Source organism: Pseudochaenichthys georgianus, chromosome 11, assembly GCF_902827115.2.
Source record: "Pseudochaenichthys georgianus chromosome 11, fPseGeo1.2, whole genome shotgun sequence".
In the NCBI taxonomy this organism is placed as follows: domain Eukaryota; kingdom Metazoa; phylum Chordata; class Actinopteri; order Perciformes; family Channichthyidae; genus Pseudochaenichthys; species Pseudochaenichthys georgianus.
This window is the reverse complement of record NC_047513.1, coordinates 11,711,149-11,735,377: the sequence shown is the minus strand read 5'-3', so window position 1 is coordinate 11,735,377 and position 24,229 is coordinate 11,711,149. Positions and strand designations below refer to the sequence as shown.

The 24,229-nt window shown below is 41.9% G+C and overlaps 2 protein-coding genes across 3 annotated transcripts; both read right to left on the bottom strand.

Annotated features, from left to right (window-relative positions):
* Positions 1-4,637: 4,637 nt before the first annotated feature.
* On the bottom strand, positions 4,638-17,046 carry tfap2e (transcription factor AP-2 epsilon). 2 transcript variants are annotated; one of them, XM_034094782.1, is made up of 7 exons: positions 16,957-17,046; positions 14,268-14,708; positions 12,238-12,292; positions 9,059-9,284; positions 7,203-7,321; positions 6,487-6,625; positions 4,638-5,605 (listed from the first exon to the last, which is right to left on the bottom strand). In XM_034094782.1, exons 1-7 carry the CDS (start codon positions 16,993-16,995, stop codon positions 5,344-5,346), a joined length of 1,281 nt encoding a protein of 426 aa, XP_033950673.1. In that variant the 5' UTR covers positions 16,996-17,046; the 3' UTR covers positions 4,638-5,343. The 2 variants fall into 2 exon arrangements, with proteins under 2 accessions (XP_033950673.1, XP_033950674.1); XM_034094783.2 differs by lacking the exon at positions 16,957-17,046 and adding an exon at positions 15,942-16,324.
* A 1,046-nt stretch (positions 17,047-18,092) lies between these two features.
* ncdn (neurochondrin) lies at positions 18,093-23,957 on the bottom strand. The gene is made up of 8 exons (XM_034095050.2): positions 23,857-23,957; positions 23,416-23,671; positions 21,638-22,703; positions 20,927-21,093; positions 20,007-20,245; positions 19,676-19,891; positions 19,433-19,575; positions 18,093-18,827 (listed from the first exon to the last, which is right to left on the bottom strand). The coding sequence occupies exons 2-8, from the start codon at positions 23,653-23,655 to the stop codon at positions 18,409-18,411; spliced, it is 2,490 nt and encodes an 829-aa protein (XP_033950941.1). The 5' UTR covers positions 23,656-23,671; positions 23,857-23,957; the 3' UTR covers positions 18,093-18,408.
* Between the last annotated feature and the right edge of the window lie 272 nt (positions 23,958-24,229).

The window sequence follows — 24,229 nt, the reverse complement described above, 5'->3', positions numbered from 1 at the left end:
GGGGAAATTCAATGTACAGGCTATGTGATACAGTTTAATTAGGTATCTACTAAAACAAGGTATTTATATATATATATATATATATATATATATATATAATAATAATATAATATATAATCTATATATCCATGTAGTTAATTGAATCATCTCCAAAATATGACCTGAAACAGAGCTTTATCAAACCTCTGAAGCAGTCGGTAAACAACCTGCACAGAGTTGGCATCAGATGCAGAACTAATGCTTCAGCTTAAGTGGTACAGGTGTTCTGATACTGATTCGCCAGAGCAGGGTTAAAAGTAAATCCAAGTTGAAATACTGTATGTGCTGTTATTTCACCACCGATACACTGAATTATGAAATATGAACCAAAGTGAATTATTATGTGCCAAAGACATCATCAGATATCCATTCTATCAACACTGAATTTTGAATAGGCCAACAAGCAGAAGATACAGATCAATCCAAGTGTTTGTGTTTTACTGCTGTTATTAATCCTGCTTTTCATGGGGATATGAATCACACCTCGCAGTCTTCATCAGCAGATGTAGTTCGCTCAGTTGTTAATAAGTTCTACACTCCCCAGAAAACAAACTTTCTTTCTTTCCCCTTCTCTTTCAAATAATGCCCCAGATATCATCTTCTGAAAAGAAAGAAAGATCATTCTGGTCCAGTCACTCAAGTCGCATGCTGATGGGTCAGTAATTGAGCTATACATAATTACAGCTCATTATCAGGGTGCAATTGTATACAAATACACCAAATCTTAAATGTCTAGTAGCTAAAAACCATGTTATTCACATCTGCTGGATAAGAACATGATAACATTGAAATGAAAGCGTAGATTTCCTGCACAGTGTCAGCACTATGATTATTGATACTGCACCGTCTCTGTTACCTCTGTCAGGCATCACATTCCTGACATGAAGCAACTCCTCAATGCTAAAGCCACAGGCTGCATTTGAGTAGATGTGCTGACACTGTGCTTTTAAAATAAAATGTATTGGAAAGTATATCTACGCAAGTACTGTACTTATTACACACTTTAGGTGCTTGTATTTTACTTTTAAGGCTTACACCACTACATTCAGAAATAAATATTATAATTTCTACTCCTCATTTTATTAACCAGCTTTATTTACAAGTAACATTTAAGATTTGTTCACAGAGAGAGAACATTAATTGCAGTTTTTTTGATTGTTCATATGATTTTTGAAGCAGAATTATTTCATGCCTCTAGCTTCATAAATGTTACTGCTTTTCCCTCTAATTATTCTTAATTTGTAATCGATATCTAATAATGATATAATGACAGTCAATGGAGGCATTGTTCTCCTTTGGATTTATTGTCTTCCAAGTACATTTGTGTTGTTGTTATGCTCATATACTTTAATTTGAAAGTGAGATAGGATATAAATACTTCCTCGCACTGCCTGTGTTTACATGATGATATGTTTGGCGACATCAGTTTAAATGATTTGCTGAAACAGATACATTTTGACTTTAGTGTAACAGTAAATGAGCATGCTTATATACAGCTGTAAATGCAAAAACCAGGGCAAGTTGGTAACATCACAGCTGAATGTGTGTGTGTGTGTGAGAGAGAGAGAGAGAGAGAGCGCGAGACAGCACGTATACCTGTGTGTGTGTGTGTGTGTGTGTGTGTGTGTGTGTGTGTGTGTGTGTGTGTGTGTGTGTGTGTGTGTGTGTGTGTGTGTGTGTGTGGCTCTATCACCGTCTCCTCTCTCCACCACAGACAGGTGATTAATAAACATTAAACAATCCCTCCTCTCTCAAACACACCGGAATCTGACGGGAAGAGCAGCATATGTTTGCCTGCAGGCTCACGGAGAGATGGAGAACGGCCCCGCTGAGTGTCAGATAGAGGGAGAGAATGGGGGGGGGGAGGAGGAGGGGGAGTTAGGTTACAGAGTGGGAGATGAAGGAAGGGGGGGGGGGGTAATGAGATGGGAGGAGAGAAAGGGAGATATAGGCATAGGTAAGAAATGAGTGATGTTTGAGAGCGTGTACGAGCAGGCGACACGTGTATGTGTGCAGTCCCTGGAAAGCAGTAATTGCATTGAGTATCTCGTTCCTGGTTAAATAAAGTGAAGGACTGTGGAGGGTGGGGGGGGGGGGCGAGAGGTGTTCTGTGGGAGAAAAACGTTGAACAGATGGATGGAGGGGGGGGGGAGCCGAGGTGTGTTGAGGCTTGTTGGGCGCTGGGGGTCGCACCGCTGCCTCCTCTCTCCCAGGTACAGTGTTCAGTGTTCAGGGCTGCAGCTGTGACGCCCCCCCCCCCCCCCCCCCCCCCCCCAGCCCCTGCTGGAGCCCTGCATGCAATAGAGGGGCCCAGATTTCTCTCTCCTTTGAGTGGCCCCTTGGGGTGCACACAGAAATGTGTCCATGGCCTTTAAATCCGGAAAGCCTCAGCCCATGCGTTTCACCCATACTAAGACAATTAGTCAATTAATTGTTTATAGATTGACAGAAAATGAAGCAATATTTTGTTATGTAATGAGGGTCATTTATCAAGCTATAAGACTTAGACTCTGCAGACAATTTAGCGGCTTTGTGCCGCTTTCAGGCGACGCTAAAACCAATGACTGTGAAAAAACACGGAAGACCAGAATTTGATCCTTCTGGGCTACTGTAAATGTAAGGTTGGCTTTGAGGTAGGCCCTTGGGGAAAAGCGCCAGGCATCGCAGCTCATTTTCATAGTGGCCCAGCTGTGGGATTGCAACCTTTGGGTCAGTCACACGATGCTATTGGAGTCAGAAAGACATTGGAGAAGAGGTCAGTGATGATATGAAGCCTGAGCTGTTGGACACGACTGCACCTGCCCTTTATGACCCATTGATAGTAAAAGTTCAGGTGATTCTAAGAACTGTTTTGGCTTCACCGTTAACTTTCATCTGCAATGCTTTTCATTGTCTCTATACATCCATAATACAGATATGAATAACTCCTTGAAAGTTTAGACAGCTATTCTTAGTTTCAGGTGATTTAATTTGAATGAAAATATAGTTTTCAATATTATATCCCATCTCTGCAAATAGAGCCCCCTGAATAATACACACTAGAGCTTTGAGCTAAATGCTGACGTCAGCATGCTTTGCCGATGGTAAGCCTGTATACCGTGTTTTCATTTTCTCTTTCGCAAAAACACAAATGAAAGCTGAAATGGATTGGAACATTTGTAAACATAACAAAGTATTGAATAAATGAATGATAATAATGTTGATCTAATGATCAAGCTAGATAATGAACCCTGATGGCATCATGAATGTTTGTTACCATCTAATGGTTTTTGAGTCATTTCTCAGAGATCTACAAAAGTCATGCTCATAGTACTGCTGGGCGAGAAGTCATAGCATCACGGAAGTCTTCTGGGTATATCCAGTGGTATAAAGTAATTAAGTGCATTTCCTCAAGTACTGTAACTTAAGTACAATGTTTAGGTACTTGTAATTTTCTTGAGTATTTCCATTTTATGCTACTTTGTACTTATTCTCCTCTACAATTCAGAGGTAAATTGTGTACGTTTACTCCACTACATTTATTGAATACCTTTAGTTAGTTTACAGATTTGGATTAATAATGTGAAATCTAATCAACACTTAAATCAGACTACCCTGCAGTGTACAACATCATTAAAACTAGCTGCACCTTTACCAGCTTTGATAACACTTTAATGCATCAATATTTTTAATCAAAACATATCATATATTATTCTGAAATGGACCAATCTGCATAATGAGTACTTTACTTTTGGTACTTTAAGTCTATTTAGATGCCAATACTTTTCTACTTTTACTTGAGTAACTTTTTGAATGCAGGACTTTTACTCGTAACAGAGTATTCCTACATTCTGGTACTTATACTTAAGTACAAGATCTGAGTACTTTTTCCACCTCTGTGTATATCCTCTGGGCAACATGAATGTCACAAATCTTTGTACAAATCCATAAGGAAGATGCTGAGACATGTCATGCGATAGGTAACACTTTGACCTGCCGGTGGCGGATTGAAGAACATTCAGTAGGATTCATCTTCAGGGGAACATGACTGTCAGAGGTTCATCAAAATCCTTGTGATATTTGTTAAGAAATGTCGGTCTGGACCAAAGGGGTGGAACGACCAATATTGACATCCCTGCTTTTTTCTGTTCAAATCACAAGGAATTGTTTATATATATATTTGTTACTGTTGGTCATGTGACACAAAATGAAGACTCGAGGCTTGTTGGAAACTGTGACGGACATTTGTCACCACTTTCTGACATTTTATAGACAAAGCAATTAACCTAGAAAAAAAGCGACACATCAATCAATAATGAAATTAAATGTTATCTGCAGCTCTCGCTCTGACCTCTCTGTAGAAGTCACAAAAGACTTTGCCTACAGGGATCAATAAAAAATATCATTATTGCGACAAATGGAAAGAGGAAGCATTTAATGCGAGCACAATAAAAGACCATTGTCACATTTGGATTTAAAGGAAGTTGAAGTGAGCAGTTGCATTTATGTTCTTAAAGGTGCCATTACTTTTTATGTTTCTGAACATACAAACCCAGTCGTGAAACTAAACCGATCAGTTCTTAATTCTTTAATAATATATTACATTTATGCAGTAATACAATAATAATAACAACAGTAATAACATTAATAATAAACATACACAGAAAGTACAAAATGATTTGTGTTATTTTTCTTAAGTTACCAACACGTAGTACTTCAAAATAAAAGTAATGAATTCTCCTTTAGCTGCCTTTGTCTCCTCCTTACTGTTAGAGAACCCAGAGAACTCGATTTCCCATGACCACCCAGGAAGAAGAACTACATATGTCCAATCAGGTGGAGTTGAAAGTCTCCCAGAGTTCAAAAGAAGCAAAGAGCAGGTTGTTGTCTCGGATATGGCTTTACGACACTTCCCAGATGAGTTCAGTCCAAAAAAATGTGTTTGAGTGTGTGTGTGACTGAAGAAGGCAGGGGCTTCTAAAACGTAGACATGTTTACCAAAAAAAGGGGGGGGGGGAAATAAATACAGCCAAATGTAGAAACTCATCCTGAAGAGGTGTTTTGTAGACGCCACCATGACACAAACCAGCTACTGAGAAGAGAGGTCCATGCGCCGTGTTGAGTGAGGTGACACACATTACAGTACAGATATCATCAAGACCCCCACCTCCTCGTCCAGGGGCCCGCAGAGGTTCTTCTGGGAGGTCAAAGTCTCAGTTTTTTTTCCTGAGGGCGAAGGTAAAGACCCAGAGGGGGTAATGGTCAGTCTTTCTCCCCTCTTTTTCTCTTCCTTTCCGCCTCTCATCCTCCATCACCGTCCTCCCTCTATTTGCGGTGCTTCATCTCCTTTTCGTGGTGGCTCTTTCCCCCTCCCTCTCCTTTTTCCAGCATTTTGATGGCCTCCATCAGGTAGCTCTGGAAGGCGGAGAGGGCGGCGCAGATGGCGGGGGTCCCGAAGCCGTGGGTGAGCAGGCTGAAGTGGGTGAGGCTGCCCTGGACGCCGGGCTCCAGGCAGGGGGTGGGCCGACTGCCGCCCAGCGGGGAGCGGTCCTGGGACATCATGTCCACAAACTCCTTACAGACCTCCCTGAGAAGAACACAGGCAAGACGTTGGTTAGTTCATCTTTATTCATTTCCACATTGATACATTTCATTCAGTTTAAGTCTTATTTAATGGTTTTTAAAAAAGTACAGTTCTCAACATTTTCGATCAATGCCAAGCCAGCACACTTATAGGGTTGGATGTACTCTGATTAAAACCTGTATTAAGTGCCCCAGTACAAATGTTATTCCCTCAACAGAAACGCTACTGGAGTTTGGTGTACTTCGATCATTCCAAGGGGGAATAAATAACATGATAGACCTGATACATTTAAATATAGTTTTGTGCCCCTGACTATTGGTATATGTGTATCTAAATGAGTTCACCATAGAGCATGGATCTGTGTGACTTGGTTAGATTAGCATTTATTGTCATTATACATGTACAATAAAAAAAGAGCATCTAGCTCTACTGATAAAAACTCTTAAAGACAGTCTTTTAGAATACAAAAAGATGTCGACCTATCTGTGATGCTATACAATTAAAGGTAGAGTGAATCCAGTATGTTTCAGTGCCAGTTTTGAAGTGTCAAATAAAGTAGGAAAAAACAACACTTTATTTGCCTTGGTGAATTGTTTGGCCAGGATCATTTGGCTTCTTAGTGAGGATAAAGCTCCAAAACTGTGGATCCTACACTTCCCATAATGCACCTAATGTAGTATGTTGTTCAACCCTCCCTATCTGTTTAACACACATCATTTAAACTCCATGCCCCTTGGTTTGTAACACGTGTATTGTGCTGTTACATTTGCAGTCTCCAAGCCCCACTGACAAAACTCCTAGCCTTCCCCATCAACAGTACATTGACATGTAAAATCAGTGGAGGGCCCCTTTAAAATGTACAGTCTGGGGGGGGGATCACTCACTTGGTGGCGAGCAGCATGCTGCGGCGTGTTGGGAGCTGGTCTGGCTCGCTCTGCCTGCACAGATACTCCGCTGTGGCTCTGGCTGGAAACTCTGTCTCACACACGTAACCAAAGTCCCGCGCCAGATGGACGGCCTCACCTGAGGGGGGGGGGGGAGGAGGAGAGGGAGGAGGAGAGGGAGGAGGAGGGTGAGAGTGTGTCTAACCAGTACAAAACAGGGGATAATATTCTGCATCAGTGAGACAAAAAGGCAGCTTTAGCTTCTGTGTGTTCTCAAGAGCCAAATGCCAGTGCTCCAGTTTAGATGTAATGTCAGATCAATTCTCCATGTATATGCTTTGTGGATGATTCCTATGTACTGTCCGGGGTCGGGTCAGGTCAGGGGATAAACTCTGCAGCCATTCTTCTCACTTCCACCACTCAAACAGTTCACTGCTCTTTGGCTTTGTGAGGCGGCCGCGGCTTTTTCAAGTGACACCATCCGTGCATCCAGCCAGCCACGCTACGGCTTGTTTATTCATGTCTGCTCATGCGAGGAGATTTTCTATGTGTCTCTCTCCGTCAGGATATATGCAGGTCACTGTATGTATTTGTGTGTGTGTGTGTGTGTGTGTGTGTGTGTGTGTGTGTGTGTGTGTGTGTGTGTGTGTGTGTGTGTGTGTGTGTGTGTGTGTGTGTGTGTGTGTGTGTGTGTGTGTGTGTGTGTTTGTCCCTACCCTCCACTAGAGATGTTAGCAGAGTGACGTTGGCGGCCTTGCGTCGCCCAGCGGGCAGGTTGAGGCCAATCTTCTCCAGACGCTCTCTCAGACAGCGGCCACCATTCTTTGACTTCGCCCTGAGGGGGGACAGGGAGACAGAGAGAGCATTTTTTAGAAGATGGTCCTTCTATGTGTTTGTGTTTGTGTGTGTGTGTGTGTGTGTGCCTGGATGTGCCTGTGTGCATGCATTTGTGTATGTGTGTGTTTATGTAATTGAATGTGAAGCTGAAATCTCCCTACAGTATGTTCCCTGTCAACACTGATAGGATCTTGTATTTTCCCCTGTTTCTAGTCGTTACTCTTGCCTGTTCTCAACACTATGTATTCTTTAATACCTACATTTAACAACATTTATTTATGTATATATTAGGCAGCAGTTTCAAAGGAAGTATTCAGAGCCTCTACTTAAGTAAAAGCAGTATAATGTCCACATATATCATGCTTTAACTGTAGTAAAAAAACAGACAAATGTTTTTTTAAATATCCAAAGATAAATGAATTGTTATTTAGAAAACAGCCCCTGTGAATGATACTGTATGTTTTTGTATTAATTGACAAAAACATTTGGTGTATTATTGTGTAAGCAGCATTGTATTGTTGTATGTAGCTGAAGAGGAGCACATTCTTACTACATGATATACTATTGAGTCTTTGATTCATTGTATTTTACTATAAAAATCTTGATTTCCGTATATTTTCCATCTGAAATGCATTCAAGTATAAAGCAAAACAAAAACATATATAGTTAAGTACCTAAAAATAATAGTGATTTGTTATCAGGGCTCGCTGTATCTCTCAGCTGAGGAGGTTGACGATAGTGACTACCCTTTAGATCTTTTAATTATGTCCTTTTAAAGTATTTCTGCCTGCAACCCAATCATAAAGTTGTTTTCTGGCCCCGAGGCCGTGGCTCATTAAACCACATTGCTCCTCTTGTGATTCAGTCCCATGACCCATTTGAGGTCCTCAGCTCTGGGCCTATGGTGAAGTGAAAGCGCTCTGATTCTGAAGAGAGTACATGCTGGAGAGCAGAGGACGTACTGCGTCTCCACTAACTAACCCAGTGTGAAGACGCAGCTAGAGGCCTATGCTTAAAGGTACAATGCGTAGTATTTCCAATGTATCTTTGCAGTAATGCTATTGTTACACTTGTAAAATGGCATTAAATAAAGAAAGTAAGCGCTTGGTCAGCTTCCATCTCTCTCTTTAACTTATACCAAAAAGGATAACACCTCCCCAGAATCTGAACGCTTGTTCTTTAGCACAGCTATCCTGTTTTGTGCCATAAAGGAGCACTTTCTTTTATAGGAGCGCTATAAAACATCCAATTTAAAATGCAATGTAAAGGCTGCCCCTATCCTAGCATTTTTTTATAATTATGAGTGAGTCTTTTAATCTGAAATACATCAGGAATTTGCTAGTTAACCCATAAAAGAATTACATAATAAAATGAGTAAAATAAGAAGTATTTTTATTTGAATTCCCTCCATTTTTTTCTGTCAGTTATTTACAGGAATAAGAAACACCATTAAAAACGAAATTGGCAGCAAACTGTAACAGCTGTTATTAAAGACATTGGTTATCATTGCATATTGTGTATGTGCATATCTTAGACGGTTAAACCAAGGACAGAGTTTACATGTTCACACTTTTAGAGGTAAACATTTAAGATGAATCAGACAAGGGTGTGAATCAATGGTAAAGGGTATGTGTTTGTCATTAAGCATCTTAAAGAACACCATGTTGACTCTGACTCTCCAAAAACGACTCCACCCCCCCCCCCCCTCCCACTTTATTCCCCATCTCCCTCTCACCTGCGGAGGACTCCACCCAGCAGAGAGGCGTTGAGGCACTCCGGGGGGGAGAGGCGTCGCTGCACCTCCCCCACCGTCACCTTGTACTTGGACGTGGAGCTGAGCAGCGAGAGGCGACCCGGGACCGAACAGAAGACCTCCGCTGGGTTGGACACGGACCCCATACCCAGACCCTCCTTACAGAGGGACAGGGCGTGCATGCCGTTCAACTTCGATGGCATGGGAACTGAGGGAGGAGAAGAACGTTTAATTGCATTCAAAATGTACATTTAAGGGCTGAAGGATGAATAAAGATCATTAATGTAAAACATATGTGTTCAGCAGCGACAATGGTGTTGTGTGAATGACAGCGTGCCCCCCCTCTCATTAATCTATGCAGTGTCACGCTGTCCCCTGCGCCGACAGCTCTAATTCTGGAGCGCTGCTTGTTGCTTCTGTTGCTTAAACTGCAGGTGGTGACGTCTGAGCTGCACGATGGCACATAGCCTCACTTCACACCTCCAAGAGCTCAATTCACACTCACTTTTCTGCACTGTGGCAAACTTTTATGATGAGTTTTGTTTTGTTTCGGAAGAGGAGGAGGGGGTGTCAGGCAATCATATGAATACTTTTCTAACCACTTTGGGAGTTTAGAGGGGTAACATGTCGTTGTTGTGAAGCATCTCCTTGATTTGATGATTTTTGCTTCTTAGTAATGTTGGCATTTACCACCACAGTTCGTACGGGTTTCCAACCTTTGTTTGTTTGTTTGTTGTTTGTTATATCATCTTTTAAAGGTGTTAATTGGTGGTGTTAAAATCATCTCTGTATGTAGCATTTTAATTCCTGAATCCGCTAAATCTGCAGGTGTGTGGGCAGAAATCCTCTAAATTAACCGGATTAGAAGAAATTAGCCCCTTTGTGTGCTGATCTTCTTATGAGGACCGCATTTTCTCACAAGCATAAGATCAAGTCGATCTGCACCGCATTGGTTAAGGGTGTTTTTTAAACGTCTTTTGGGGTTTATAGTCCTCAAAGAATCTGTTTCTCCAGCCATGCAGATACATGTAGTTATATATGCCCAGGTTTTGACGAGCCAATGTCTAACATCTCTGCTTCCGCACCAAAGCAATGGAGGTGAATGTTCGAAAATACCCCAAAGAATGTCTGTAAAGAGTTTTCATTGGACGACTTCTGGCAGACAGCTTACAGGTCATTCTGTGGTTCTTTGGAAAACTCTATTTGGGAAAAAATACTTGCTGTTGTATAACTTGACTGTGATTTGTCAATGCTGCAATACAATACAATACAATGGAGGTCAATGGGCTAGTGCTTACACTAGCCCATTGACCTCCATTGTATTGCTGTGGAGGCAGAAACCCGGACAACCTTTGACAAATCAAACCAAAACTATCAGCATGACTGAAAACAACAAAATGCAAAGGAAAGAAACACAAAATATACAAGAGAATTCAAATGTATTGTTTTTAGAGATAGGAATCGACAGAGGTTGCATGCCATTCGTGTGATTTGTGTCAGTTGAGGTGTCAAATAAGCCAATCACGGTTCCTCTAATGACTTAGCAATGAACTTATGTTTACAAGAATATGCAACTCAATCCTGATGGCTCTGCAGGTTTCCTATAGGTCTCTCTTTGAGGCCTGTTTGTGTATCTTTACACTGTACAGTATGGGGCTGCCCCCTCGCTCTGTGTGGGCGGCGGGTGGTCTCTCTGCGAGGCCCTGCTGTGCAGCGCAGCCTGGAAACCCTCTCATTCACAAGCAGCCGGCGAGGCCACAGTTCCCTCTCTTTCTCCTTTGTCATCTCTCCGCCCCTCCCTCTCTTTCTCTTATCATCTTTTGACTCTTTCTTGTGCCTCCCACTCTTTATCTCCCCCCTCTCGTTTCTCCTCTCCCTGTTGGATTTCTTCGTATTCATGAGGGCTTTAGGTTTGCTCTGCTATCTGCTGCTCTGCCGTGGAGAGTCTCGCTGTGGTAATTGATCAATTCAAAGCGTTTGGCAAACAAGTGGAATCACTTGATCAGATGAGTGCTGGTTTGCAGCAGTTTGAATCCAGCTACACGTGTACAGTAAGAGCTTCCTCTTCCTCAGGGACGCCGTCTGGAGAATTAAACCCTTTCTGTGTGAGAACTTGACGACATGGCATTGGGATATTTAGATTCAGGAGGCCGAAATGCATTACACATGTGGCTGGGTGTTTTTAAATCCACATGTATTCTCTAAAATCAGAGCCTCAAGGATGTTAACGCTTTATTTGTCAGCAAAAACACTTAATATTATGCTGTCAGTCATCTATAACATATTTTTTGCCCGAGAAAGGATTTCACAGTATCTAACGACTCCACCGGCAACAAATTCAACTTGAGTTTTCTAATCGTGCCCCTGTGTCTCCTGCAGCTAACTCACAGTCGGTAATATTAGAGTGATCACACTCTGCACATTTCCCCACAACTCCTCTTTTATCATGTTCCCCTCCCTTTTCTTCTCTGCCCCACTTCTCTTCTCCTCTTCACTCTAATCCCTCTCACACACACACACACACACACACACACACACACCACACACACACACACACACACACACACACACACACACACACACACACACACACACACACACACACACACACACACACACACACACACACACACACACACACACACACACACACACACTCTCATATGACCATGAACAGTTCATTAAGAATGTGTGCCTTTGGGGTGAAGTCTGCAGCTGAGTATTATAGGACTTCTTGACTTCAAATGAAATAGCAAAACAGAATTATTTATAGTGTGTGTGCGTGTGTGTGTGTGTGTGTGTGTGTGTGTGTGTGTGTGTGTGTGTGTGTGTGTGTGTGTGTGTGTGTGTGTGTGTGTGTGTGTGTGTGTGTGTGTGTGTGTGTGTGTGGCAGCAAGAGAGAAACTGGTGTTGGAGTGCCCCTAAACACAAACCCCCCCTTCAGCATGTATAGCACAATTATAATTATATAGGTGCACACTTAGACACACACACGCACACGCACACACACACACACACACACACACACACACACACACACACACACACACACACACACACACACACACACACACACACACACACACACACACACACACACACACACACACACACACACACACACACACACACACACACACACACACACACACACCTCTTACCTTTTTTAATGACAGAGTGGTCGAGGATGCCCAGGGCTGATCCTTCCTCCATTCCCTGTGTCAGACAGACAGACAGTCACTATCATTTATCCACCGGCCTCAACACACACACATTTTATATACACACATTTATATACACACACACATAGAGCTTTTCTCTCAGGCCAAAGCAAGATGGACGTCCAATGTTAGGTTTTCTCCCTTGAAGCACATATGAACAACTATCCATATCCGGGTAAATAATATACTCTATAGCTTCTTCGTGCAGAAGGGAAAGATGGTAAATGATGGGAGTTATGACGGAAGGTTTTAAAGAGTTCATAATTCTGCACAGCTTGATATTAAATGATTGTTTGTACCTTAAATGTTTTAAATGTTTTTAGCTTAGTTTTTGATTTACAGTCTTTTTTTTATCAGAAAAGTTGCCTTATTTATTCCATTATTTACTTAAAACACAATTAAATTAAAGAAATGCTGTCATCATGTTTAAAAAATTGCATATATTTTGTATCTCTCTATATAATTATATTTTTATTATTTTTAATAGAAATTGTAAAATGCCCATATCTAAAGTTACATTGCTCTCCATTTCTGTTCAAATATAAATCATTTTGAGAAAGACTAATAGAAAAGAAAAAATAAAGTATTTCAAAACGGCCACCATAGCTAACTAAATGAAATAGTCGCAGATTATTTGATCTTTTCTTTCACTGAGGATGACATTGTCTTGCAAGGCGATTCTCGGATGTCTCCTTTGTGGTGAATTTATAAGAGGATTCAAACGCGAAGGATATAATCCATTAATCAAATAAAAGGTCCTTGTCAAGTGGGAGCGTTTAACAGAAACATGCCCGGGTTGACTCCTTGCCTGGCGCTCCTCTCAGACGTTTCTTTTCTATTAATGACCGTGCACATCAATTGGTCTCGCTGTGTTTCTCTGCGAGGAGGCAACAAACAGCGTCTGCAGCTGCACCTGCTGCAGGGAAGCTGACTGCTCAATAAACCATAGAAACTATTCTTCTAAAAAAACTGCAGAAGGCAAGAGGACTGCAGGATCACTTTCTTTGTGCGAGACATCGGAGAATACTGCATGAATGTCCTGATGAATATTAAGACGGGCGGGTGTCAACCCACAAAAACCCACGTTTCTGGAATTAAATATCTTAAAATCTGAGAAAAGTATTAGATATTTTTATTAATTCTAAAGCTTTACATTCCCACTGCTGTATGAACAATATAAATTCCAATCATTGAGATCATGTTCAGCGTTACATTTGAGATAAACTCGAGACACATGTCAGTCTCAAAACGACGAAATAAAAAACTTATTCAACAGGCCAACCAAAATGTACACTTTAAAAGATTGAGGATAGCTGTGAAATATTATTTTGTATTCATTATTGAACGAATTTTGAATAACAAATTGAGCATTCAAGCTGATATTGTTGTAGAAATGTATATTTCAGACCTGGAAGCAGTACATGTTTTAGCTTAGTGTTTTAGTCTTTTGAGGCAATGCCACGCACAACTGGTTTCATTCCTATTTTGATATTATAAGACACCAAAACTGCTCATCTGAATTTGTATTGAAATGGCAGCTAAAATAAGCTATAACAGGATGTTTCAAGATAAATAAATATACATAACAGGTTAAACATTTTTAGATGAATTAAAAATAAATAATAACATGTTGTAGTCCTTAATTAAATGTGTTGACTTAAAATCCAATTGATGAATGGGAGCTATTTCATCATGATTTGTGTCGATTGAAATGGAGGATAAATTGCCTTAAGGGCCTGTTGCAATCATCCTCATCTTTTTAAGTAATATGGACATTTTGCACTTTTTTCTTCGATATTAGCTTTTTTGAAGGGATTAAAATTGAAAAAATAATGAATCAAAGAGGCCCACATTTTGTTTGCACTGAATTTCGTTTTGCGCACTAGTGTGACTTTTACGTACGGCCTTTTCCAGTGCGCGAAGCTAACGCAACCAAAGAGTCTTTAGCCACATTAAACATATGAACTCACCTGCAGATCATCCAGGCCGTGGTGTCCCAGGTGCATGCCAAGGGGACCGTCCCCCAGAGCCGCAGCTCCTTCCCCGAGCCCGTGCAGCAGCCGGGGCACAGCTGCGTACTCCCGCCGGGGGTCGAGGCTCAACGCCCGGTGCGACTGTGAAAGGAGCCCCCCGTCGTCGGAGCGCGACCTCTGCGAGTGCCATGCCACTTGCTGATGCTGATGGATGGAGTTGATGGAGGTGTAGGGGTCTGACAGGTGGGCATATGAGTCCTGGCTCTGGGAGTATGGCAGGGAGGACTGGGGGTAGGGGGGAGGGAAGTACGGAGGCTGGAAGTCAGAGGCCGGAGTGTGGCAGAGCGGGGGAGCCGAGGAGTACCCGGCCTGGTTCAGGGAGGACAGCTGGGAGAGACGGCCGCTCTGAGAAGAGCCGCTTAGTCCGTCCGCGCGCTCCTGCAGGGAATAACAAAAAGTTAGCTTCATATATCAGGAGCCCAAAGTCATTGAAGTGTCCCCTTAAAATGCCACACGGGACTAAGTGTTCCATCTGTCAGAGAGATTACAATACTTAACGCATACATGGATAAAATAAACAACGTTTTTAATTTAAATGTAACATAAATCAGCTGAATAAATGTGTTTCTATTTTTAATTAGGCGGTTGGAAATAGCAGCAATCTTGAAATGATGCGCACTGGCAGAGGACGCCCTTGGCATCGCTGCTGAACAGTGTCAGAAAGGTCACGGCCACCAAGAAGAAGCTGCACAAAGAATCAGGTAATGCACAACAACGCGTTGCTCCGGGGGGGGGGGGGGGGGCATCTTTAAATAATCTGTCATTGTGTCAACAAAACCACATTGACCCCATACATGGGAATTAAAGCGAACAAATGTTAAAAAATTAATAAATTTGACTTTACAAGTTTCCTGTGAAAGAAGAGGCGACATGCAGCAGTGTGTGTAACAGCATGTAGTCCACTAGCCTACATTTCTGCACACACACATCCTGGTGAAATTGGATTTTTGCAAAAAGCTGGGTCACCCGGATCAATGCTGTTGGTGTGGAGCAATGTCCATTATCAGCAGGGTGAAAAGGCCGTGGTTAAAAGCACACACCCATAGCCTAAGTAGAAATAAATGGACGACAATATTCACTAGTCTCTATACGGATTGTGTGTTCATCATTTTAGTGACACAAAAAGTTATATCTGACGCTGTAAAACGCTGCTCCAGAATGGACAGTGTCTCGGCATGTCACAGCTTGTCCAGTGAGTGGACACTTCACTGTCAGCAGGTCTCTCTCGCTGTGACACTGCAGACAAAGAGCATCTCGGCCGCGCCGCTACACTAAACTCACTGTCAGAAAGGCTCATTGAGAAGTATGGACATTTGACACTCAATATACTGCAGAGAAACACACCATTTACCAAACATATATTCAAAGGCAGTCAAGGATATTCACCAACAGCCCTTAGGCAACTTTTCCAGTCGATTGATAGAACGTTAATCAAATTATAAAGTATTTTTTCAAACCTTTTTTTAACTCCAAATTAGATTTTTTTTGAGTGGAGTTGACACATTACGCGCATCTTTTTCAGGGTAGAACATCAACTCTTCCTTCAAATTAAGTCACGTTAGTCATTAAAATACATTATCTTAAATAACACGAGTCTTTTATCAAACTCACCATAGCGGAATAGGTGTGGATTAACATCTGGACCACACTGGATATCCCCGGATTTGAAATGTAATAAGACGCGCAGGTTTCCAAAGACTGAAGGATGTCACCAAATGCTCCGAGATGTAATCCAGGCTTGTTTACCGGTCCATTAATTTCAAAAAAGTGTTATTTACTCTTCCTCCTCCTCTTCTTCTTCTTCTTCTTCTTCTTCTTCTTCTTCTTCTTCTTCTTCTTCTTCTTCTTCTTCTTCTTCTTCTTCTTCTTCTTCTTCTTCTTCTTCTTCTTCTTCTTCTTCTTCTTCTTCTTCTTCTTCTTCTTCTTCTTCTTCTTCTTCTTCTTCTTCTCTCTGTGATGGAGCTCTTTTACGCAGATGAAAAGCTGCTGTCAGATACACACGCGCACAACACACACAGAGTCCAACAGACTCTCCATGAGTGCACTACTTATAGGGTTTTGCGCGCACCCGGCAGAATGAGGGGAGGGGTCGACAGGGTCCACTTCTCTTAAAGAGATATATTCATTCAATTACGCTCCGTTAATTCAAACTCACACTGTGCCTCCATTTATTGTTTGTTTCGTTTTGACATTGGCACTGAATATTTGGAATTTTACGCACGGAGATATTATAAGATAGGAGAGTTTTGGTACTTTTATTGAGGATCATCTTTACAAAAAACACATTTAAAAAAGGAAATTATATTCTCTAATTTGTAATGGCCAAGTTTACGCTACAGTCGAATGTTACGCTCTGAAAAGTAGATCCCTAGTCATAACAATTACATTTTTTCTGTTTTATAATTAAAATAATGCAATTTTCTTCAGAATTGCACCCAACCTGAATAATTCACAAGTTTCATTTCCGAATAAACGGCATTTTTTGGATTCAGTTTCTGTTAAAAACAAGTAAACAACTGCCCTTCATGTGCAATATTTTCGAACGTGTGCACATGACAGACAGATGACACACACATTGTAGGCTAGAAATAATAAAGGAACACTTTGAGATATTTTTTTCTTTTACCTGGAGGACGTCGTTCTTGTTTCGGGATTTCCAGAGCATGGTGGTGCCGGTGGAGGAGCTGAGGGGTTAAAGTGACGCTGGGTGCAGAGGAGACGGGCTGAAGGCGCAGAGAGGAGTGAGTTAGTTAGGGAGATGATACACGAGTTTGTATGGATGGGTGTTACGGAGGGGGGTAAGGACAAAAAGAGGGCGGGAGGTGACAGGAGTCTCGGCGGGGGGTAACTAAAACTTTCTTCACGGTGTGTGCATAGACTATCAGGGATGAAGTGATTAAACACATTGCTCTAATAACACGGCAGAGGAGCACCGATATTAACAAGAAAGTGATTTCTCTGAAACACCCTGCATTTTCTGCTTATTATTGTAAACCTACACATATTTGTATATGATGTATGAAACAAAATATTTGCAGAACAATCATTTTGAACCTTTATGTTTTGTTAGGACGTGTCACTCATCAGCCACTTCTATAATAGAAAAAGCATTGTATTAAAAATAGTAAAAGTGTACTATTTGGGATAATCTTGATTTCTTTTAACTACTTTATCTTCTACTTTTTCCAATATTTCACTCTAACACTCACATTCACATCTCCCTCTACAAATAAACAGGCATATTCTTTAGTCAGTTTTAAAGCACACTAAATCTAGACAAGTATCAGTGCGCCATCTAATGGTGGATGATGTAAAAGAGGATTTATAGGAATAATAACAGAGATGCACCTTTGCACAAGCTAGCTATGACATCCTGCTTTGTAACATTTAAAAACATGTATAATAATAACAACCGGGTAAAAGCTTGATACTATTCAACTAATTTGAGGACTAAAAAAGATTATGAACTGGTAAGTATTTCACTGTGTAGAAAAACAAATCCTTTTTGCGTTGATATAAAAATACACTGTAAAGGTTAAGTCTGGTGATATTTTCCATCAACGTTTCCATTAAAAAACTAAAACACGGAGTTTCTGTCCCCCAATAGTGGTTTGAACTGTCTGTGGCACAGCCCTCAAGCACATTTGTTGAGACTAGACTACCCACCCCCCATAATGACTATAGAAGTGTTCACTAGGTGGTAGCAAAGAAAAGAAAAGTTGAGTACTACATGAAAAAAAACCCTCCAAAAACTGGTCCAGGTAGGTTTTCTAACAAAATAGCTTTTATTTAAGACATTAACATTTCACAATTGACATGTAAAAAAGTGTTTCTTTTCAGAGCACAGCTTTCTACAAACTTTGGCGTTTCTTTACAAAAAAATATGTTCATAATTTTTGAATGCCCTCTTTTCCACACAAATTCATTTGCAAAAAACGGCAGCGCCATCTTCTCCTTATAATCAGTCAGGGTTAACAGGTCACACATTATTCAGTCAGATAAACACGCATGTTGGCTACAGCCCTTCTTTGTTACTTTATTTTGAAAAATGTAACCCGTAAAAGATGTCTGATTTGTTTTACTTTACTCCCACTGACTTTTTCAGTTTCCTCAGAGAGATCAAAGCTCCTTTATCATTTCTCATGGCGTCTCCAATCTCCACCTTACACACAGGGCACTGGTCTGCCATGGCGCACAGAGCCTCCTCCAGCGCCCCCTGTGTGTGCTGCTCAGGCAGTGCACTACACTGACTCAGCATGGCCAGTGTGTGTTTGAGCCAGCCATCCTCTCGGACCAGGCTGCCGATCCAGGGCTGAGCGCGCACGCAGCCCCCCAGAGCCTGCAGACTCAGCCTCCACAGCTCCGCCGCCTCCTCCCAGCTCTCCGCCCAGCCGAGGCTCACCCTGACCGGGCCGGGGCTGGAGCCGGAGTCTAGGGCGCCGCGGAGGAACCGGAGGGCGGAGGAGAAGAACCGCCTCTGTCCGGCTTCCACTGAGCCTGGAAAACCAAAAAGCATGTGTGTTAGCAAAGTCTTATGGTGTTGATTGACAGCTCTCAAAACAGGACATTTAAAAAGAAAAGAACACTAAAGAACACAATACTAGACTACGATTGCTAGCTGAGGTTTAAAGAGTATAACATTAAATACTTCTGTCAAAACCTACAGACCACATGATCTGAATTCCCGTTTTTTCACAGCTTTTATAGAAGGCAATGCATAAGGGTAACTAACAACATCAGTAATGGCTGCATTCTGCTCAGGTTTGCCAGTTTATCAGCTGTGGTATAGACCTTTTACCCAGAAGACACTTTGATATGTCACAAGAGAGGAAACACAGAAATAAATAATTAATTTGAATTGCATTTATCTAATGTTGGATCATTGTCACTGTGAAGTTTGAATAGATTGATGGTTAGTGGTAATGTTGTGATTTCACGTTCTATGGCGTGTCAAATGTTGGCTGTATTGTAATGGAAAATACTGTGGAATTTTTATTTAAAAAAAGGAACATGATACAAATGGTGCAGTGAATTTGCCATAAACAGCTAAAAAAAAAAAAAGAACCAAGTGATTAATCAAAACAAAAGAAAAAAATGTTTACCTGTAGGAGCTGATTTGAGTCTGCCAATCATCAGTCCCAGCGTGCAGTAATTTGCTGCCAGGACCAGGAAGCGGGGTTTGTGAACCAAAACAGGAAGTGCTTCACTCAGAAGGGCCTCCAGCGTTCTGAAACACGGGTCCTTCCTGGACGACCAAACAGAAAAAATTAACACCTTCAATATCTGTTAGTAAACAACAGATCATTTTTAGCTTTCGATGAGTATTTCACTTGTTAACCAGCTACCTGACTCTCTCCGGCTCTGTGACGGTGAAGTTGAGGAGGGCTGAGCAGGCTGTCTCCATGCTGGGATCCCTGGCCGAGGACACCCCACCTTTCCCCTTGAGGGAGGTCCAACACTGAGACAGGAAGTCCACCAGCAGTGCAGGGGTGTCGAGGGTGAGCAGCACCTTCCTGGGCTCTTCCTCTGCCGACAGGTGGCACAGAGCTGGAAGGAGATACCTGAAAAGAGCATGGAGGGTGTGAGGAATTAAGAGAAAGTACTGTTAGAAAACTGCAGATTCTATGGAATAAAGTATAAACTTTCTGACTGGTTCCCTCCGATAATTATCTTTACCTCAGAGCTTCTTTGCCCGTCCACGCCCCTGTCTCCTCTCTGACGGACATTTCGGACATCCAATCAGAGAGGCCGTGCTCCGGGCTCTCACCCTGCAGGTGGCTCCGGGAGTAGGCGATCAGGAACGGTAGCAGTCCGGTCACTTCCTCCTTCAGACAGGCAGTCTCCTCAGCCAGCCATGAGCACAGAGAGCGGTATGTAGCGAAAATAAAGGGGTCTCCATAGCAACTTTGATCCACCTACGAGAACAGGAAGAGACAAGGAAGTGAATGAAATGTTTTACTCTTTCTTTCAACACCTGAGATATTTACCCGCTGGTTCATCCGCAAAAACACGGCAGAAATGTTCCTATTGTTAGATTCCCTTAAGTAATAGAATATTAACAATCTATAAAAATATCGCAGAGTACAAGACCGTCAGAAGGCTGCAATGTCCTATTCAATCAAACAAGTTTAATATATTCAGTTTACTATCGAATAAGACAAACAGGAACAGCAAATCCTCACATTTGAGAAGGTAATAGTTGGCACTTAAAATAAGGAAATTACTTTCAAAATGTATTTTACTCAACTTGGTTGTTAATACTTTTCTGTGAATTAACTGGATTAATAAGCTAAAAAATGTTTCAACTCTTTTTGGGAGCTAATTATTAAAAGATGTACTCCGCTATTATATTGTTGGCCAGTTCTGTTGACAGACATTAACTTAAAAATGTTATCCCATATTCTTTATTCCCTGAGGATATACATTTTGTCACAGCAGTAGGAAGACTCATTTGGCACACAATGAGTCATTAGATTTACAGAACTAGCAACTTGTTGGATGCAAACAAATTATATAAATATAACATTTCAAAAATGTCCCAAATTGGCATCAATAAAGTACCTATCTATCTACCTATCTACCGGTCCTCCTCTCACCTGCTGCAGGTGGTACATGAGGGCGGCAAAGGCCTCCTTCAGCACCCCGAGGACCTGCCTGCTCTGCTGCAGACTGATGGAGGGGATGGAGCTCTGAGGAGTTGCGGTCTGGGACATACCCACACAGCAGGCCTGCTCTATGGCAGCCTCCATGATTCTGTAACAGCCTGGGAAAAGGAAGTAAGGAGAAGGGTTTAAGTAACATGGAAGAATCACGTTTAAATTAAATACCTTACCAACATGGTTTGACATCACTAATGACTTATGACACACAAATGGACTATGAGAAATATAGAACGAAACCATGACAGCCAAATAATTTATCAAACAAAACAAAAAAAGAAAATATATTTTTATAATAAAAAAATAGGGGAGTAGTGGCGGTTATGTACCTAATATTTTATTTGTGGATTTTTGTTTCAAGATAAAAAAAAAAGAATTGGACTCTTTTTCTTTATTAGAGTATTTAGAGAACATGGGGAGACAAGCAGCAAAAGGCAAACATGGCTGCAGGTCTGAGTGAATCCATTTACACAGGGTGACATTTAGATATTTTTTGTCAAAATTCCTAAATCTGGCTATTTTAAAGAAAAATAAAATTGAAAAAAGGGATTTCAGAATTATTCATAAGATTGGTCAAGTTAAGAAAAGGTTAAGTGAAAGGCAGATGTTTAATTACAATCAATAAAGTATATTAAATAATCACACTACCTGTGAGAGTGTGCTGCAGCTCCGAGCTCAGTTCGTTCCCGGGCGGTTCCTCTAAGCCCATCCTGACCTCCACACAGGCTCGGTTCACCAGTAGGCAGCAGAACTTTGGCGTCCCGACAAACTCCCACCCGTACAAATCCAGCAGACAAGCGCTGAGGACCAGGATTGGCCCGATCTGCCTTGGGGTCAGTTTAGCCTGCAACATGGGTCTCAACACCTCCCATACAGAGGCCACAACTTCTTTCAGCTCCTTGCTCTCTACTGCCACTCCTGCTGGGGGGAGAAACTGAACCAACTGGGCGCACATGTCCATCTTGGTCTGGTCTTTGGCTTGGCAGAAGTCTTTAGACAACCTAACCAGCAGAGTGAGGAGTTCTGCAGAGTGCTTACTCCACACTCTGTCCTTGGTTCTACCTGCTACAAGGCATCCCAGCAAGGGAAGCCCCTTCTCATGGCTGAAAGTCTGGTTTTGTTGCACTGCTTGGCACAGAGCGGGAACACCCCCCCTGCTCAGCAGCTGGTCGGGACCTCTGGGTAAAGCACACACAGCTGTGAGGATCTGGTAGCAGTCAGCAGCTATGGCCTCGTCCAGCTTGGAGGAAGGTAAGGCTTCTTGAGATGTTGATACTTTGTTTGCTACACTGCCGTTGTCACCTTTTGGCTTGGTAGTCTTCCCCTCTCCTCCCGATTTGGCCTCATTGGAAAGATCACCTTCAGCATTTGAACTCTCTGCTGATTGCACTTTAGAATCTGGACCCGTCTCTAAGTCTTGCGTTGGATCCTGGGCTTCCTGTTTCTGCTGGTTTAGAGGATCATTTGATAAAAGGCCCAGCAGGACCGGGATGGTGGTGAGGAGCTGGGGGTGGCAGGCCATGTCTGTGTCTGTGCTCAGAGCAGCCAACAGAGCCGTACCCAACGAGAGGAGCTCCTGTGGGGGCAGGCCGGAGGTCTCATTCCCTCTGATGGCCGTCACCAAAAGACGGGCAGGAAGGTTCAGGCCAACAGCCTCGAAGATGCGCCTCAAGGTGGCTTTGTCTAGCTGACTTGCTGGGCACAAGCGGGTTATCTGAAGACAGAGAGGAGAAAGAAAACACCAACCTGTCAGTGTTTAGGTCAGATTCTTTTTTCCCATAGATACACAACCCTGTATAGACTCAGGTACACCTAGCTACAGGAAATGAATAGAGAAGCTTTGCTATAAACCTCTGTGAACTGAATGTAAACAGCAATGTAGTAAATGTATGTATGTAGGCAAGAGACTCTTGAACACTGCCTCCAAATAAGATTTCTGATGAAGGTTTCTTGACCAAAACTAAATTATGAATGAGCTCTGCGTGCAAGTTAAGAGGACAATGTGCTGGATTTACAAAGGACCAAAAAACCAACAGTTTTTACCCTGGGTTTATTTCTTATAGACTATTTTTAAAAGAATTTTAAAACACAAGCAAATAAATAACCTTCAGTAGGACTATAACATAATTAAAAGTGCATAGATTAGTCCATAATGACAAAAAATAAATAAATGTGAAAAGGTGTTTTACAGTTTGTAAAAGAGTGGGTGAAATATATAGTAGGTTACATTTCTAAGCAGATTTAATTAGCTACTTTCAACCTCCGGTGTACTTTAACTAAAGCAGATATTTGTCTGCATGCCAGTGTATTACTTAAAGGTTTTTAAATGCAAACAGTTAGTATACAAAAACTATTGCTGGTAAGGTTCAATATATTATATATATATATTCTCAGTTGAGTTAAACCCTAGCCCAACAGACACTTACCAGCAGCAGAGCAGCCAAAGTGTGACTGTCGTTTTGAGCCTGTCTGAGGGCTTGGAGACATCTGTCCAACACCTCTCTCTGGGCATCAGTCAACCCTCCTTCATCATCCCTCTCTGAGCCTCCTCCATCTCCTCCATCTTCTCCATCTTCTCCACCTCCTCCACCTTCTCCTCCTCCCTGCTCCTCTTTCTCAGGAGGCTGGCTGCTAACGACAAGTGAAACATCGTCGCTCTCAGCCATTACGACCTTGTAGTAGCTGTTAATAAAAAGCAAGATCGAAAAGCAAACTGAATATCAAGTCGTTAGCTCCACACCGTTGAAGGAAACAACAGCAGGCTAATTTAACGATGTTCAGCTGGTTTTCTGAGTATTTTGTAAATAACGGTAGGTAGCAGTTGGACAGTTGAATCATAATTGGAAAACGTTTGTAAAATAACTTACTTTGTTGACAACTCTCTTATCACGCGCGGCAACAGCTCGTGAGCACACTATCCGGAAGTAAAGTGTCAAAATAAAGCTGAAGCAACCAATGAAAGCTCTCCAAGGATCTCGGAAAACCAATCACAAGAGGGATAGTTGGAAGGCCGATACGCCATTTTGGATCGTGTTGCAACGTCGTAGAAGCGAAGCTGCATTATAAATTGAGGTCACGGAAGACATTTTACTTGTATTATTTAATTTTAGAAATAAATACAACATTAATTGACTAAAGCGCTGAAGGGTAATTGTTAACGTGTACCTTAATGTGGTCGTATTTGACAGCTGGTCGGCAGGTGGCGCAAGGCGGAAGTAGTCGGATTAATGTAAATAGTTT

Excerpts from the sequence above, each read along its gene's own strand:
- ncdn (XM_034095050.2), bottom strand. The coding sequence starts at position 23,655 with ATGGCTGAGAGCGACGATGTTTCACTTGTCGTTAGCAGCCAGCCTCCT. Across the intron at positions 21,094-21,637 it reads GCTGCAGCACACTCTCACAG|GCTGTTACAGAATCATGGAG; the intron begins GTAGTGTGATTA and ends TCCTTTTCCCAG. Across the intron at positions 20,246-20,926 it reads TCATGTACCACCTGCAGCAG|GTGGATCAAAGTTGCTATGG; the intron begins GTGAGAGGAGGA and ends CTGTTCTCGTAG.
- tfap2e (XM_034094782.1), bottom strand. The coding sequence starts at position 16,995 with ATGCTCTGGAAATCCCGAAACAAGAACGACGTCCTCCAG. Across the intron at positions 9,285-12,237 it reads CCACTCTGTCATTAAAAAAG|TTCCCATGCCATCGAAGTTG; the intron begins GTAAGAGGTGTG and ends CTCCTCCCTCAG. Across the intron at positions 6,626-7,202 it reads GCTAACATCTCTAGTGGAGG|GTGAGGCCGTCCATCTGGCG; the intron begins GTAGGGACAAAC and ends CCCCCCCCTCAG.